The sequence below is a fragment of the Acomys minous genome (assembly GCF_964271855.1).
Source record: "Acomys minous genome assembly, chromosome: 6".
In the NCBI taxonomy this organism is placed as follows: domain Eukaryota; kingdom Metazoa; phylum Chordata; class Mammalia; order Rodentia; family Muridae; genus Acomys; species Acomys minous.
The window spans coordinates 122,737,300-122,752,990 of record NC_140487.1 but is presented as its reverse complement, the minus strand read 5'-3'; the positions used below and the strand labels follow the sequence as shown (position 1 = coordinate 122,752,990).

The following is a 15,691-nucleotide window of genomic DNA, read 5'->3' as shown; positions in this document are numbered from 1 at the left end:
ATTTTGCCCTTGTAGCTTTGTGTGTTGATGTACCTTTGTTTCTTTCTCCTGTTGGATAAAATAGACTTTTAATTTCTTTAGATTTATTTTTGTTATATATGTGTGAGTGTCTTGCCTGCATGTATGTATGCACACCACATGTGTACTTGGTCCCCCTGGAACTTGAGTTATAAATGGTTTCAGAGAACCAGACTTTGGTTTTTTGTAAGAACAAAGTACCTTTAACTGCTGAGCTGTGTCTCTAGCCTCTATCTAAAATGACTACACAATGCCGTTTTGTTAAAATAACAGGTTTTGATGGGTGGTGGCGCACGCCTTTAATCCTAGCACTCGGGAGGCAGAAGCAGGCTGATCGCTATGAGTTTGAGGCAAGCCTGGTCTACAAAGTGAGTTCCAGGACAGCCAGGGCTACATAGAGAGACCCTGTCTTGAAAAAACCAACAAACAAAAACTACCCCCTTCCCCAACAAACAATGCAGGGTTTAGAGTATTAGGCAGTAGCTTATGGAAATTTACAGTCAGCCAAGAAGATAGAGTACCCTTGGTAAGGCAACCAAGGTAGTTTTTAAAGAAAGAACATGGCTTCTAAGAATCCTAGTATGGTGCTGTGGACATGGCTTGGTGAGTAAAGCCTTTGCTGTCCAAGCTTGAAGACCTGATTTCAGGTCTTCAGAACCCACATAAGTAGACACAGTAGTGTGTGCTTTCATTCCCAGTGCTTCTGTGGTGAGACAGAGGCAGAGAGAAAAAAATGTTGTGGGGATGTGCAGTGAAGAAACTGCTGGTATGACCTGTCTCTTAGGGGAAAGGTTTTTATTACGGGTAACAGCAAGAAAATATTCAGGGGCATCTGGAAGAGACCAGAGCACAGAGAAAAGAACCAACTAGACATGATCAGGGCTGGGGAGGCAGGAGAGTTGACGGGAGGGTTGGGAGACACCAAAAGAGAACAGCGAGAGAGTGCAAGAGTGTGTGAGGCAGGTTATTAGGCTGAGTAGCTGAGGGGAGGGGCTCCTTTTGGGGAATAGAAAACTTGTTTCACAAGTTCCTGAGGAATGCTAGCTTTTGTCTAATCTCTAGAAATGCTGTAGTCCAGCACTTTCTAGATACATAGGGAGAGGGAGATGGGGAACTGAGACCTAACAGATATCCTGGAGGATGGAAGGGCTGCTAGCATGTCCTCTGCAGTGGGAGCAACAGAGACCCAGCCTGTGTACGTACGTACGTGTGTGTGTACACACACACACACACACACACACACACACACACACACACACACACACACACACTCACAAGCTTGAGAATGGTTGTAGATGGTTTTGGTACATGAATATAATTGTTCTCATAGGTAGCTGCGTTTCTGTTGTCAGTTACAGAATGTCCTTTCTCTCCCTTTTCTGTAGATTCGACGGAGGCGCCTGGCACGACTTGCTGGTGGACAGACCTCCCAGCCGACCACCCCGCTTACATCTCCCCAGCGGGAGAACCCTCCGGGACCTCCAATAGCTGCATCAGCCCCAGGCCCCTCCCAGAGCCTTGGTCTCAATGTCCACAACATGACCCCAGCTACCTCCCCCATAGGTGCAGCAGGTGAGCCTCAGCCTCCAGCCTGGAAGCTAGTGTACTTCTGGCCTCATCATCTCCACGTTGCCACACAGATTAAAGCAACCAGTGGCCTAAAGGTCACTGCAGTGTGTGTCACTCTTGTCTGTTCATTTTGATAGTGCAAACCTGTCTCCTCCCCCTCCTCAGCTCCAGCTCTCCCTCCTGCAGCCGGGCTCAGGCTGCCCTTTGCAGGGTGGCTAAGAATCAATTGATTCTGCTAACTTAGTGAATTTGGGTGATGCTTCTCTCTCCCACCCTCATTCTTTCTCTCTATAGGCATGGCCTCTCCCACAGAGTGCTCTGCCTTCCCTTAGAGTAACCTAGAGGCTAGGGAGAGAGATTCTGCTGGGTAAAGTGTGAGGACCCAAATTCTGGTCTCCCACCCCTGGAAGACCTGGGTTTGGGAGCCCATGCCTATTACCCTAACACTCAGTAGGTAGAGACAGTGACGTTCTAGGACTCACTGGCCAGTCAGTCTAGCCAGTAGGTAAGTTCCACGTTCAGTCGAGGAAACGCAGTGTTTATAGAGGAAGACACCCACTGCTAACTGAAAATGGAAGACTGAAGTAGTGGTCAAATGGCAAACCCCTGATCACAAACTTCTTGTCTTTGGGCTCCATTGGCACAGACTTTTTTCTCTGAATTACACTGGATACCGAGAGTGCTGTGGAGGGCGGAGCACTTGCCAGCGCCTGTGAGGCCCTGGGGTCAACCCCTGGCACTGCAGGAACCCACTTTTCCAGATGATAACTGTAGCTGTCTCACTGAGAGCTGCTTAGCTTAGTAGACGGTCCTGTCTTTAACATAAACGACCCCTGGATGGTGTTCAGGCTTATCTTCCTTAAGAAATGATGATGACCACTCACACATGGACCTGAAAGTTCTTTTCCTACACGATTCCTATCAAACAATCCCATAATTACTATTTAATAGTTAAATTATGAAGAAGGTGCTATGAGAGCCAGGTGTGTCGTACGTATCAATGTGATGAATGACTGTTAATTCCAGTTGTGTGTACTCCGCTATAGCCATCCAAATAGTCCTTCTTTCTCTTGTCAGCTAAAAGCATTTGCAGTTTCTGTTGCCTTAAGTCATTCAACCTCAGTGTGGACGTCCCTCTGTGGAGAAGTGCCTGCCCATCATCCTGTTAGTGATAGCAGAGATTCTGTCCAAAGCATCAGCTGGGGGGAAGCAGCACCCTCGGGAGGCATGGCTTGAGTAGCTCCTGCAGCTTGCTGTGGGAGGCAGCGTTCAGGGATCTGGAGTGAGTCTGCCTTCTCTGTGGGAAACATGCTCACAGCCATGCTGTTTCCTTGCTCTAATTCGGCCTTCCCTGCAGCTTTGGAATTTGTCCAGGGCAACGCCTCTCTCATTTTGTTTTTCTTACTTGGTTGCGTCACAGCTCTGGTTATAAATATCCATTCCCCACCTGCTGTCTGTCTTGTGCCCTGGACCCAGGCTGGAGACGAGCTCACACAGCCATGTCTGTAAGTCATTTCAAGTCCACGACCACAAATTCAAGCAGACCCCACACACAAGGCAGCTGTGCCGTGTTGTGTGTTGCTGTGTCTCATTCCCCCCTCTACCCTCCAGTCCACTTCCCCACCGTGCTACCAAGCGTGCGGCAACACGTCCTTCTCCACGAATATTCTCAGTGTGTGGAAAAAACACGCGCGGAGGGAACCTGGATAGGTTTGTCATTGCCTCCGTGTGGCTCTCCACGTACGTGCCCAGTTCTTGTTCGGACTCACTGTCCTCCCCTGTCAGTGCCTCAGCATACAAAACCTCGCCTCCCACAGCTCCCCTTCCTGTCTTGCCTCGTGAGTCTGCGCCAGGTGAACGTCTGTCAGCCACGCTGAGGCATTGCATTTAACAGTGTGGTCTAGCACTGCCATGCCTCCCTTGGTGAGCCTGCTGAAAAGGAACTCCTCATCCCTTCCCTGCAGCTCACAGCATATCTTCTCCCCAGCAAGCCTTTTGGGGTACGTCCCTCTCCTTGGACCCTGTGCTGAGCCCAATGGGCTCGGGTGGCATCTCCGCCCTGAGGCCATCTTTTTTTGGGGGGGGGGAGACAGGGTTTCTCTGTGTAGCCTTGACTGTCCTGGACTCACTTTGTAGACCAGGCTGGCCTCAAACTCACAACCTGCCTCTGCCTCCCGAGTGCTGGAGTTAAAGGTGTGCGCCACCACCGCCTGAGGAGTCTGTCTCCTTTGACCTGTTGACTGCACTTGGTGGCTTCTGCCCTCCCCGTTGAAACACCCTGTAGCTTCCAGAACACAGTCTTGTCCTGGTTCCCATCCTGTGTGTCCCTTTTCACTTCTGTGCACAATTCCCTAAAAGTCCGCATGGCAGTACGCCAGCGTTCAGTGTTTCATCTCTTGGTCTCTGTATCTGTGTTTATTCACTTACTGATTTCATCTAACTTTCTGGCTCTAGTTATTCCTTCCCATTTGATAACTCCTTAGTTTACATTTCCTTCTCAGACTTGCATCCTGAACTTCAGAATCATATTCTTATGACCCATTTGATTTTACTTTTGTGTCTTATCAGCATCTCACAATTAAAATCTTAAAAATTAGTTTGTTTGTACACTTGCATGCACACATGCTGTGTGCTGGTGTGTGCACATATCTGCTCCTGTATGTGGGGGCCGGAAATGGATGTCAGGTGATTGTGCTCCGCCTCATTTTTCTTTTGTGAGACAGCCTCTACTGAACCCAGAGCTTGCTCATTTGGCCAAAGCCAGTCAGAACCTGAGATCCTCCTGGCTCTGTCTCCCTCGCAGTGGGATTGCGGTGTGCCCACCGCTTGTGCCTTGGTGCTGGGGATCTGAGCTCAGGTTCTCCTTCGGGCACAGCAAGCGCTTTACTTAGCCGTTTTCCCAGCACTTTGACCTCAGGCGTTTGGGGGCTGGTGAGATGACTCAGCAAATAAATGTGCCTCTTAAGCCAACTTGATGATCTGAGATCAAACTCCAGAACCCATGTAAGATTGAAAGAAGGGCCTCCCAACTGTCTCCATAACCTCCATAGACGTGCTGTGGCGTGTGAGTGTATCAGTCCCTCCCCCTCAGCAATACTAAATTATTACTGATACAGTATTGAGGAATAATTGATATTTCCTCATATCTTACCCAGGCCTATACCTACTCCATTTGTTGCACATCGCTCCCAAACCCTGTCTAAGAGAGCCACGATCGGGGCTGGCAGGACGGCTGGGCAGACAGTAGGGCTTACTGCCTAAAGATGGTTCAAGAAATTATAACAGTTGTCTTTGTGCGGGTAGGGGTGGGGCAGGGGTTGGTTTTTTAAAAACAGGGTTTGTCTGTGTAGCCCTGACTGTCCTAGACTTGTTCTGTAGACCAGGCTGGCCTCACACTCACAGAGATGTGTGTGCCACTGCACTTGGCTTCTAAAGAAAATCTTAATTTTTATTCTGCTGGAGATTTGATCCAGTGTCTTATTCAGGCTTGGCAAGTACTCTACTATTGAACTTCATGACCAGCCTACTTTTGTTTGTTTGCTTGCTTATTTATTTATTTATTTATTTATTTATTTATTTATTTTAATTGCATTTGTTTATTTGTGTTTAAGGTACACCACCACACCCAGTGACAATTGTCATTTTTTTAAAAAAAGATTTATTTATTTACTACATGTACAGTGTTCTGCCTGCATATGTCCCTTTACTCCAGGAGAGGGCACCAGATCTCATTACAGATGTTTGTGAATACCAAGTGGTTGCTGGGAATTGAACTCAGGACCTCTGGAAGAGCAGACAGTGCTCTTAACCACTGAGCCATCTCTCCAGCCCCAACAATTACCATTTTTAAAATGAAGAGTTGCCAGGTATCGTGGCACATGCTTTCTAATCCCAGCACTTGACAGGCAGGGGCAGATAGATTGCTATGAATTCAAAGCCAGCCTGGTCCACATAGTGAGTTCCAGGCCAACCTGGGCTACATAGTAAGACCCTTTCTCAAATAAATAAGTACAAAATAAAAAAGAAAAGCTATGGGCTAACAAGATGGCTCGGTTGATAAAAGCACTTGTCTACAAGCCTGACAACCTGAGCTCAGTCCCTGGAATTCACCATAGAGAACAAATCACCTCATCCTCGTACATATACTCCCCTCTCACATGTGCACACGCACAGCCCCCCCCCCACAAAGATAAATAAATAGGTAAACACTAAAAATAAAAATAAGATGTTTTAAGAGGCGAAGGCAGGAGGATTGTGAGTTCAAAACCGACCTGGACTATGTTGTGAGACCATCTGAGAAAGAAAAAAAGGAAGGAAAGCTGCCATATGGAAGGTGATTGCTTGTGTGTATTTTCTGCCAAGCTGAATGTTGGGTGCAGAGCCAGAGGGTAGGTTTACTGCCCATTACCTGCGAAGAAGAGATGTGTCTTTGGCGTTGAGTGGGTGCCTAGCGTGAACTAGACCCCATGTTTCAGATCCCATCCCCTCAAACACAACATAGTAAAGAGAAGCCCCAGGAGTGTTCAGTTTGCTTGCTGTAGCTGCAAACAAGAAGTGTGCACATACTCTTATAATGGAAGTTTTGGGTTTTTTTTTTTTTTTTTTGTAAACTCAGTTGTGCTATATAAATAATGTTTTTGTTCTAATCCCAAGTATGGGATTTTAGTTTGAGTTTTTAGCTTGTCCACACCTGTTGTCTCCTAAGGGGCGTGGCTTTTGCCAGCCTTCCTTGGGCAGCAGGAGAGGGGCGTGGTCTAGGGCTCTGAGGATAAAAATAAGAGCTCCGAGAGCAAGTGGTGGGGTGTGTGGTGTTGGCTTGTAGCATGTAGCATGTAGCAGTTTGAAGAGAGCAGAGAGGATGGTGTGGCGGTTTGGAGCACATAGTCGGAGAGAAACATTTCAGGGCACAGCGGCTTGGAGGAGACTGCTGGCTGTGTCTACTGTTGACAGAGATGGGTACAGCCCAAAAGAACCCAATTGATGTACACAGAAAAACCCTGTCTAGAAAACAAAACAAAACACCCCCCCCAAAAAAAAACCCAAAAAACCAAAAACCCAATTGACTATAAACAATCAGGAGAAGTAAAGGGACCCCCTCTCCCCACTAACCTTCTATCTCCTACATAGGGTTGGGAGGTTGGAAGGGAGGTTGAGGCCTAAACACCCCAAATAAAGTAGAGTTTAAAACAAAAAAGAGCAACATACACCCTCTCTCTTCTTCCCTCTTTCTCTGCTGTTTCTTGATTTAAGATTAAGATTTTGTTGATGGAGATAGGGTTTTGTTATGTACTCTGGCTAGCCTGGAACTTATAATGTAGACTAGACTGGCCTTGAATATACAGAGATTCTCCCGCCTTTGCCTCCTGGAGTAAAGGTGGTGGTGTCACCACACATGACTAGATTTATTTTATTTTAAGTCACGTATATATGTGTGTCTTTGTTTGAATATGTGCACATGTGTGCAGATTCCCAGAGAGGGCACTGGCTCCCTCAGAGCTGTAGATACAGATGGTTAGGTCCTGCCCTATGTGGGCACTGGGTCCCTTGGAGCTGAGATACAGATGGTTAGGTCCTGCCCTATGTGGGCACTGGGTCCCTTGGAGTGTAGATACAGATGGTTAGGTCCTGCCCTCTGTGGGCGCTGGGACCTAGATCCCAGCCCTCCGTAAGAGCTGCAAGTGTTCTCAGTCACCGAGCAGTCTCTCTTGCTCCGTTGCCATGCTGTGTATTCCCATCTGTGCTAGCAGAGTCCTCGTGAGCACTCTGGAAAGGCCCTGTTCACATGCTGGACAGAAGAAGAGCAGCGGGTTTTGTGGTAAGAGGTGAGATTCATGAAGGTTCTCCTTTCCCTGAAACCATGAGTCGGCCTCACTGTTTCTCCTGAAGAGAGCCTTATACTCTCTGTACTATTAATTTCCTTTTGTTGTAGACTTGAACTCACAGCAGTCCTCCTGCCTCACTTCCCAAGTGCTGGTATTAAAGGTGTATGCCACCATGCCCAGCTTCATTTCCTTCTAAGATTAAAAAAAGGACAGAATAGTTGAGATGGCCATGAAGTACAGCTGATGCCTGTGAGCCCTGGCAGCCCTGTGCTCCGCCTCCCCCACCAGCATGGGCTGGAAAGCCTGACCTTGTACACCATTCCCAGAGGCTGCTTACGCTCACTGAACTGCTCTTTTAACCTGGGGAAAGGCCCTCTAAGGAAGCAGTGAGTTCGGTTTGGAAATGAGCAGAGGGTGGATGGGGATGTAGGTCATATGTGTGGCGTGGTCATGCCTGGAGGCAGAGGAGGGCTGTCTCAGGTGAGGCCAGGAAGCCACGTAAGCTGTTTGGAATTATCATTGGCCACAAGGATCAGTAACAAGGGAGGCCTTGATGTAAGGCTGACCGAGTGGTTGCTAGGCAGCTGTCCTCTTGGAAAGGTTGCTGTGGCCCCCCAGCAAGGACATGGTCTTCAGTCTTTCCCTGGGTTTTGTTAAGGCGTGAGTGTGTAGGAGTGCCTCCCTCATGGCCTTCTGGCTTCATGTTGAGTTGAGTTTGACACAAAAGACTTAACAGTTACATGACACTTCTTTGTTTGTCTTAAAATGTGATAGGTGTTTGCTATACTTGTACTGCAGGTGATGACTGTGTGTGCACATGTGTGGCGGCTGAAGGTCAATCTTATGTGTCATCCTCAGGTGCCGTCTGCCTTGTGTCTAATTCTTTAAGTCTGCCTTGAGGCCAGGGATGTAGTTTAGTGAAAGAGTACTTGATTGTGCAGGACCCTAGGTTTAATTTATAGGGTCTGTCTGTCTGTCTCCCTCCCTCCCTCTCTTCCTGGTTTTAAATTATAGGGTCTCTCTTTCTCTCTGGGCTTAATGTATAGGGTCTCTGTCTCTCTAGCTAGCTTTAATGTATAGGGCCTCCATCTCTCTCTGTTTCTGTCTTCCTCTCTCAACACACACACTCCTGTGTGCTCAGCTACATTGTTTTTTGTTTTTGTTTTGTTTTCTGAAGACAGGGTTTTTCTTTGTAGCCTTGGCTGTCCTGAACTCACTTTGTAGACCATGCTGGCCTGGAACTCACAGTGATTAGCCTGCCTCTACCTTCTGAGTACTAGGATTAAAGGCGTGGGCTACCATGCCTGGCTCTTTTTTTTTTTTTTTTTTTTAAGACAGGTTCTCAGTGTACAGCCTTGGTTGGCCTGGAACTTTCTGTGTAGACCAGGATGGCCTCAAATTCACAGATATTCCTCTGCCTCTGCCTTCCTGATGCTGGAATAAAGGCACCATGCCCAGTCAGAAAGCTACTTTTAAAACAAACAAACAAGCCGGGTGGTGGTGCACGCCTTTAATCCCAGCACTCGAGAGGCAGAGACAGGTGGATCACTGTGAGTTAGAGCCCAGCCTGGTCTACAAAGCGAGTCCAGGACAGCCAGGCTACACAGAGAAACCCTGTCTCAACAAAACAACAACAACAAAACCCAACAACAAAAAACCAAAACCCCAGCAATATTACTTTTGAAAATGGGATAAATCTTGTTATAACTTGGAAGGCTTTGTGCCGGGTGCTGTTCTCATGCTCCTGAATTTGCTCAATGCTTCGTCCTATTATTTCATGTCTGTGTTGTTACTAGGGCTGTGTTAGATGCTGTAGAGCCATGCAGCCCCACTTAGTATTTACGTAAACCATGCCACATCTTAGGGTCAGTTCTAAGCTCAGTGCTTAGAGCTCATTGGGAGACAAGGTTTTGAGATAAAGTGCTGTGGGGAGAGCAGGAGAGAACACATCTGTTCTTGTGATAGTCAGCTCTAAGCCTCAGTGAGAGGCGGCCATGGTTGGCAGAGGCCGGGGTGCTGTGGGCAGCACAGCCGTGGACAAGCTTCGCTGATCTGTGAGCAGGAAGTCAGAGGCAGAGTCCTTTAGGGCAGTAGTGGGCCTAGTGGTGGGCACGAGGGGCGGGGAAGTCCAGCCTGAGTCAATTTCAGCTGAGTGACAGCTGTTCTTCGGCAGCACGCCGCCTTTGCCTGCGAATGGTACCTGGAGTGACAGCAGAGTTGTAGTCTTTTGTTCCGTTACCATTATATTAATCCTTTTTCCTCTTATACTTGGCACATGCTTGGGAGAGGGAAAGTTTTGTGTGTGGTTTAGAAACTGGCTTGCAGCTGGCCGTGCAACTAGTGGAAGAGCTTGTTAACACGTGGGAGGCTGTGGGCTCCATCCGATAAAATAGAAACAAACAAAACAAATAAATAAAAACAGTTGGGCATGGTCTTATTCCTGTAAATCCAGAGATTGGGAGGCAGAGGCAGGAGGATCTCCACAAGTTTGTGGCCAGTGGAGGCTACATAGTGCGATCTGTCTGAGAAAATGAAATAACAAAGGACAGAGTGGCTGGAGGCAGAGACCTAGTCAAGAGCCCCCAGCGTGAGGGCTGCAGTGGAACCCCAGAGACCCTGGAGGCTCCTCCTCTTGGTCTGAACCTTTCTTTTGAGCATGCACATTTGTTACTAGGGCCATATTAACCCCCTTGTGAATCCCGAGCAGGTGTCAGTGTCTTGCTAGTGACATGGCTTGCTAGGCATTTCTGACCCAGTTAGTCCCATATAGTCCTGCCATCTCCTCTGTGCTCACAGCCTTCCCCACCTGATCTAACTTTATGATGTGGCATCAAGCAAGTGGTTTTTGTGAACTCTAATTTGTCATTTACGTTTAGTGGCACAATTTATCTGTACAATGATGGGACTAAAGGAGAAAATTCTGTAGCCCCTTTAGTTCTGTTAAAGTTAAAAATGTCACTTACCCCACTCGTTAACAATTTCAGCAGTAAGTGGTAATTTGCTTATTTTTAAGCATTTCAGTTCATTTTCCTTTTCTGAACCAATATATGTAAATATTGTAAATGCTTGACTAGAGAGTCTGGTGTGGTGGCGCACACCCTTAATCCCAGCACTCGGGAGGCAGAGGCAGGCAGATTGCTGTGAGTTCCAGGCCAGCCTGATTTACACAGCCAGTCCAAGACAGCCAAGGCTACACAGAGAAACCCTGTCTCGAAAAACAAAACAACAACAACAACAACAACAACAACAACAACAACATGTTTGGCTAGCAACCTTTTGGAGTCCGTTGCTTTTGTTTTGGTTTTGAAACAGATTTTCTCTTTGTAGACTAGGCTGGCCTCAAAGTCACAGATGTATATGGATCTCTGCTTCCTTTGTGAATAGAGGCCTGCACCACCACTCCTGGCTGAGGTGATTTTTTAAAAAAATTCCATAGCACACATAATTTTTGAGACATTGAGTGAAGTCAGGTGTGGTAGTGCAGGCCTTTAATCCCAGCACTCGGGAGGCAGAGGCAGAGGCAGGTGGATTGCTGTGAGTTCGAGTCCAGGACAGCCAGAACTGTTACACAGAGAAACTTTGTCTCAAAAATCCTTGAGAGAGAGAGAGAGAGAGAGAGAGAGAGAGAGAGAGAGGAGGGAGAGAGAGAGAGAGACAGAGACAGAGACAGAGACATACACACACATTGAGGGAAGTTCTCTGAGAGGTAATCCACTCCTCCTTCCTGATGCTTGTTTCATGCCGCCATAAGCTCTGTGGGGATAAGGGCGATGTCATCATCTTTTTACTTTCTCTCACATATTCCATCAACAGATGCATGGATCAGTACTGAAGGAGATGGAACCGCGAAGCCAGGCTGTATTTCCAGCATGTCTGAGAGTTTCAGTTTTATAGCAAAATCAGAAGACTGGCCACACAAACATATACTCACACCACCTGGATTGTGCCGTTGACATTGGCTACTGGCTTTTCTGCATATCTGTCAGTCCATTAATGTATCTTATTTTCAGTCCATCTCAAAAATTTTTCTGTATTGTTGGATTGGTGATTTGGCTAGCTGGTAAAGACACCAGCCACCAAGCCTGGCGATAGTGTAAAAAACAAGAACTTAGCTATGCTGTCACGAAACCCAGTTTGTGTTCAGGGCCACGGTTAGAATTACCAAAAGCAAGGCTGTGGGTTGTTCTAGGCATCGTGTGTGTTCCGTTACTGACCTCAAGTGATGCACAGTGATAGACCATGGCCTCTCTAACAGGTTTGTGTGACGGGAGCCCCCATTGCCTCGAGTTACCAGGGCATATGTGTTACTGTTGCCTTCGCTCTTGGGCTTGCATCGTGTCACCTGACCTTTCTCCCTCTTGCCTTTCCTGTAGGAGTTGCCCACCGGAGCCAGAGCAGCGAAGGAGTCAGTTCTCTCAGCAGCTCGCCTTCCAACAGCCTTGAGACGCAGTCCCAGTCCCTCTCACGTTCCCAGAGCATGGATATCGATGGTGTCTCCTGTGAGAAAAGGTAGCTAGATGCCACCTGGCACCTTTGTCTGTTTATAGAAAGGGCGGTCCTCCGTCTTTCATCTCTAGCCTCGTAGCCTGAAACGATAAGCCAGAGGGCCGTGCCTCTATCAGACTGAATCCAGGTTTCATTTTAACTTGAAGTTTTTCTGTTCTGAACGAAGTGTTCCTTATATATCTGTCAGTGCCAACTGTCTTTTGTAAACTAGAGAGGTGGCTCACAAGTTATAAGCAGGCGCCACCTTTCCATGGAACTTGAGCTCTGTTTCCAAATGTCTTTTATGAGATGTAAGATATGGATTAAAAAAGACCTCATAATAAATACGTGGTACATGTGAATAAATCTCAGTGTGTAAACAGTGATTGTAGCGTGTTAAACAGCAGTGAGTGACAGAAGCCAGAAAGATCAGATTGCTGTTAGATGTTGGCCAGCCATAGCAGGTAAGCCAGAACCGGTGTCTTCACAGTAAGTACCCTCAGATTTGTTGTTTAAAGGTAGAGTCTTATGCTGTAGTTCGAGGCCAGCCTGGTCTACACAGTGAGTCCAGGACAGCCAGGACTACACAGAGAAACCCTGTCTCCAAAAGCAAAACCTTGTGAATTGCTTATTTCTGAGCCTTTTGGTTTTGTAGTATTGACTGAAATGAGATAAAGGAAAACCTTCGACTCCCGTGTATCTTGTAACCCAATTCCAGTCATGAGAAGGACGAGCTCTGTGATGACGGCAAGTGTATCAGTAGCTGTGCGCGTTCCAGATGTGCCGACACTTAGTAGTAAGACACAGCACGTCATAAAAGCGGTTGCCGTACACAAACCCGTCCTAGAGGGTTTCAAACATGTCTCTCTCAGCCAGAATAGATCAAGGAGAGAGTGGTCACGAGTAAGCGACGCAGCCGGTGAGCTTAGTCTAATGAAAATACAGAGCTTGTGCTCGCTTCCGTAGCACATATATTAAAATTGGAACGATACAGAGAAGATTAGCATGGCCCCTGCTCAAGGATGACACACAAATTCATGAAGTGTTCCATATGTTTAAGCAGAAAGAGTCAAATGGTATATACTCACTTATATCTGGACACTAGCCCCAGGGATATGTCCCATGAATGTCTTCACTTATCAGGAAAGTGGGACAGAGGGGAGGACATCCTATTGGGACTCTAGGTGAGAGAAGCATGGGAGAATGGGGAAATAGAAGGATCCAGAGGGTCCTAGAAACCTACAAGAAGAACAGTATGATGGGTGGATCTGGACCCAGGGGTCCTGCTCAAACTATGGCACCAGCCAAGAACAATACATGTGGTAAACTTCGAACCCCTACCCACATCTCCCCAGTGGACAGGACATTCTTCACAGTAGTGGGGCCTGATTTTCACACGAACTCTGGTGCCCCATATTTGACCACGTCCCCTGGATGGGGAGGCCCGGTGGCACTCAGAGGAAGGACAGCAGGCTACCAAGAAGAGACTTGATACCCTATGAGCATATACAGGGGGAAGAGGTCCCCCTCAGTCACAGTCATAGGGGACAGAAGTAGGAGAAAGCAGGAAGGAGGGAGGAATGGGAGGATACAAGGGATGGGATAACAATTGAGATGTAATATGAATAAATTAATAAAACATATTTTAAAAATAAAATAAATATATAAATTTTTAAAAAAAGAAGAAGGGGCTGGAGAGATGGCTCAGAGATTAAGAGCACTGTCTGCTCTTCCTAAGGTCCTGAGTTCAGTTCCCAGCAACCACATGATGGCTTATAACCATCTACAATGAGTTCTGGTGTGCAGGCACACATTTGGGCAGAATACTGTATAAGTGATAAATAAATAAATCTTAAAAAAAGAAAAGAAAGAAAGAAAACACAGAGCTCTGCACACTCAGCCTGCAGACAGTTCCTGGAGTTGGAAGCATGAGGCCCATGTGCTTGGCTGCATGCTAAGCCAGAAACTAGCATAGAAGCTAATAAATACCCTCATGCATTTGAAATGTCTAAGTGCCTGTCAAGGAGAAGTCCAAGTGGGGGTTGTACAGATGTAGTTAGAGCAAAGCATGCTGGCCAGAGCAAGACCTGGTGAGGCAGAGCAACCGCCTGTGGGGCAGAAACATGTACCCCAAATAATACCACATATTTGTGAAAATGAGACATACAGCATAATAGCATTCTTGTCAGTATCAAAGTGGCGAGTGCTGGGCAGTTGATGTAGACAAACTCTGCTTGCGTTATGCATTCTGTAAAAATAGCATGTCCTGAAAATTTGTTCTGCTGATTCTTAGTTTTTGAAAGTGAGCCCAAGGAAATGATGCCTTGGGAAAAGTGATTCCAGCACATAGGACGGCCAGGATGCTTACTTGCCAGTCTGTGAGGAGCTCTTAGATTTACAGGAGACAAGGGGAACCAGCGGGATTTTGCTCTCCTGACCTATGTTGATTGATACTTTAAACTTTGACACAGCTTTGATGCTGCGAGTTTTAGAAGAAATGAAGGACTTGTTTGTCTTTTGTACTTAAAGCATGTCCCAGGTGGATGTGGATTCGGGGATCGAAAATATGGAAGTGGATGAGAATGACCGAAGAGAAAAGAGGAGCCTGAGCGACAAGGTTAGTAGCAGGGCGCGGCGCTTTGCTTCTCAGTGCTGATGACCGCACTGCCTTGCTGGTGCCTGTGGGTCTGTCATGTGGGTAGTGTTTTCCTTTTGAATGCTTAGACTCAGTTTCCCCTTCCCCCTTCCCCCTGAAAGCTCTCACGACATAGTCCAAGCTAGCATGGAACCGGCAATCCTCCTGTCTCAGCCTCCCAAGTGCTGGAGTTAAAGACGCACACCACCAGTCCAGCTCTAGTCTTTGCAGCGGGGGCAACTCAACCCTTACATACATTCAGCCTCTCCATTTTATTTGCCTTAGGTCTGTATTATTTTGGTCGATTGGTTGATTGCTTTGGGTTTTGTTTTTGTTTTTGTTTTTGTTTTTAAGACAGAATCTTGCTGTATAGCCCTGGCTGGCCTAGCTATTCTGTCCGGCTGTTTGTTCAGAGTGGGGATTAAAGACACGTGCCATCATGACTGGCTAGGTCCATGGTTTCATCAGTAAAATTTAATTTTTATGTGTCTTCTGCTAAGACAGTGAATCATTTTATCTTTGGCTATATTCTGAAGTATTTAAAGCAAGGATATGTAAAGTCTACCAGCAAGTAAAAACTTGGCAAGGCCTTTCTATTCGCTTTCCTCCAAGCTTTGTTCCCTGTGTGCTGGCGGCCTGGGTTTGTTGGCTTGTCATGCGTGGCATAGGTTAGCACACCATTTTCTCTACAGGAAGTTCACAGAAATACTTTGTTGATATGCTGGTGTTGTTAGAAGTTGGGCCGTAGCCTCCTTGTGGTGCTATCTCTTCTCATGTACTTCATGTATCTCTATTCATGTTTCTTGTATGTAGAGATAATGTATCTGTCATGAAACCTAGTGAGAAGTGTTTGTAAAGTTTGTAAAGATCCTTAAAGAACAGCTGTTATATACCAGGAACATGACCCCGGTTCCTTAGCGTTCACAGTAGTGAGTAGATGGGCTGTGTGCACATTCTCGGCCTGCTTTTGCTGGCAGTTCCTGGAGATGCCTTTGCTCTTTTCTGCTCTCCCATGAGTGATAGCAGCTTCATGAGACACTGACTTTGTAACTTACTTCCCTGTCCACAGAATCTCACATGTAATTCTGGATGGCTTGAAACTTGCTTTGTGTAGACCAGGATGGCCTTGTGTTCACAGTGCCACCTGCCTGGCTGAATGGTT

General features: G+C 46.8%; 1 protein-coding gene across 1 annotated transcript in view; it reads left to right on the top strand.

Moving 5' to 3' along the window:
- The window catches only part of UBE4B (ubiquitination factor E4B), a 100,921-nt gene that overhangs the window by 25,082 nt on the left and 60,148 nt on the right, over positions 1-15,691 (top strand). Inside the window, 3 exon segments of the mRNA XM_084786706.1 lie at positions 1,404-1,590; positions 11,783-11,918; positions 14,424-14,511. Of these exon segments, the coding sequence (XP_084642832.1) occupies positions 1,404-1,590; positions 11,783-11,918; positions 14,424-14,511 (411 nt within the window).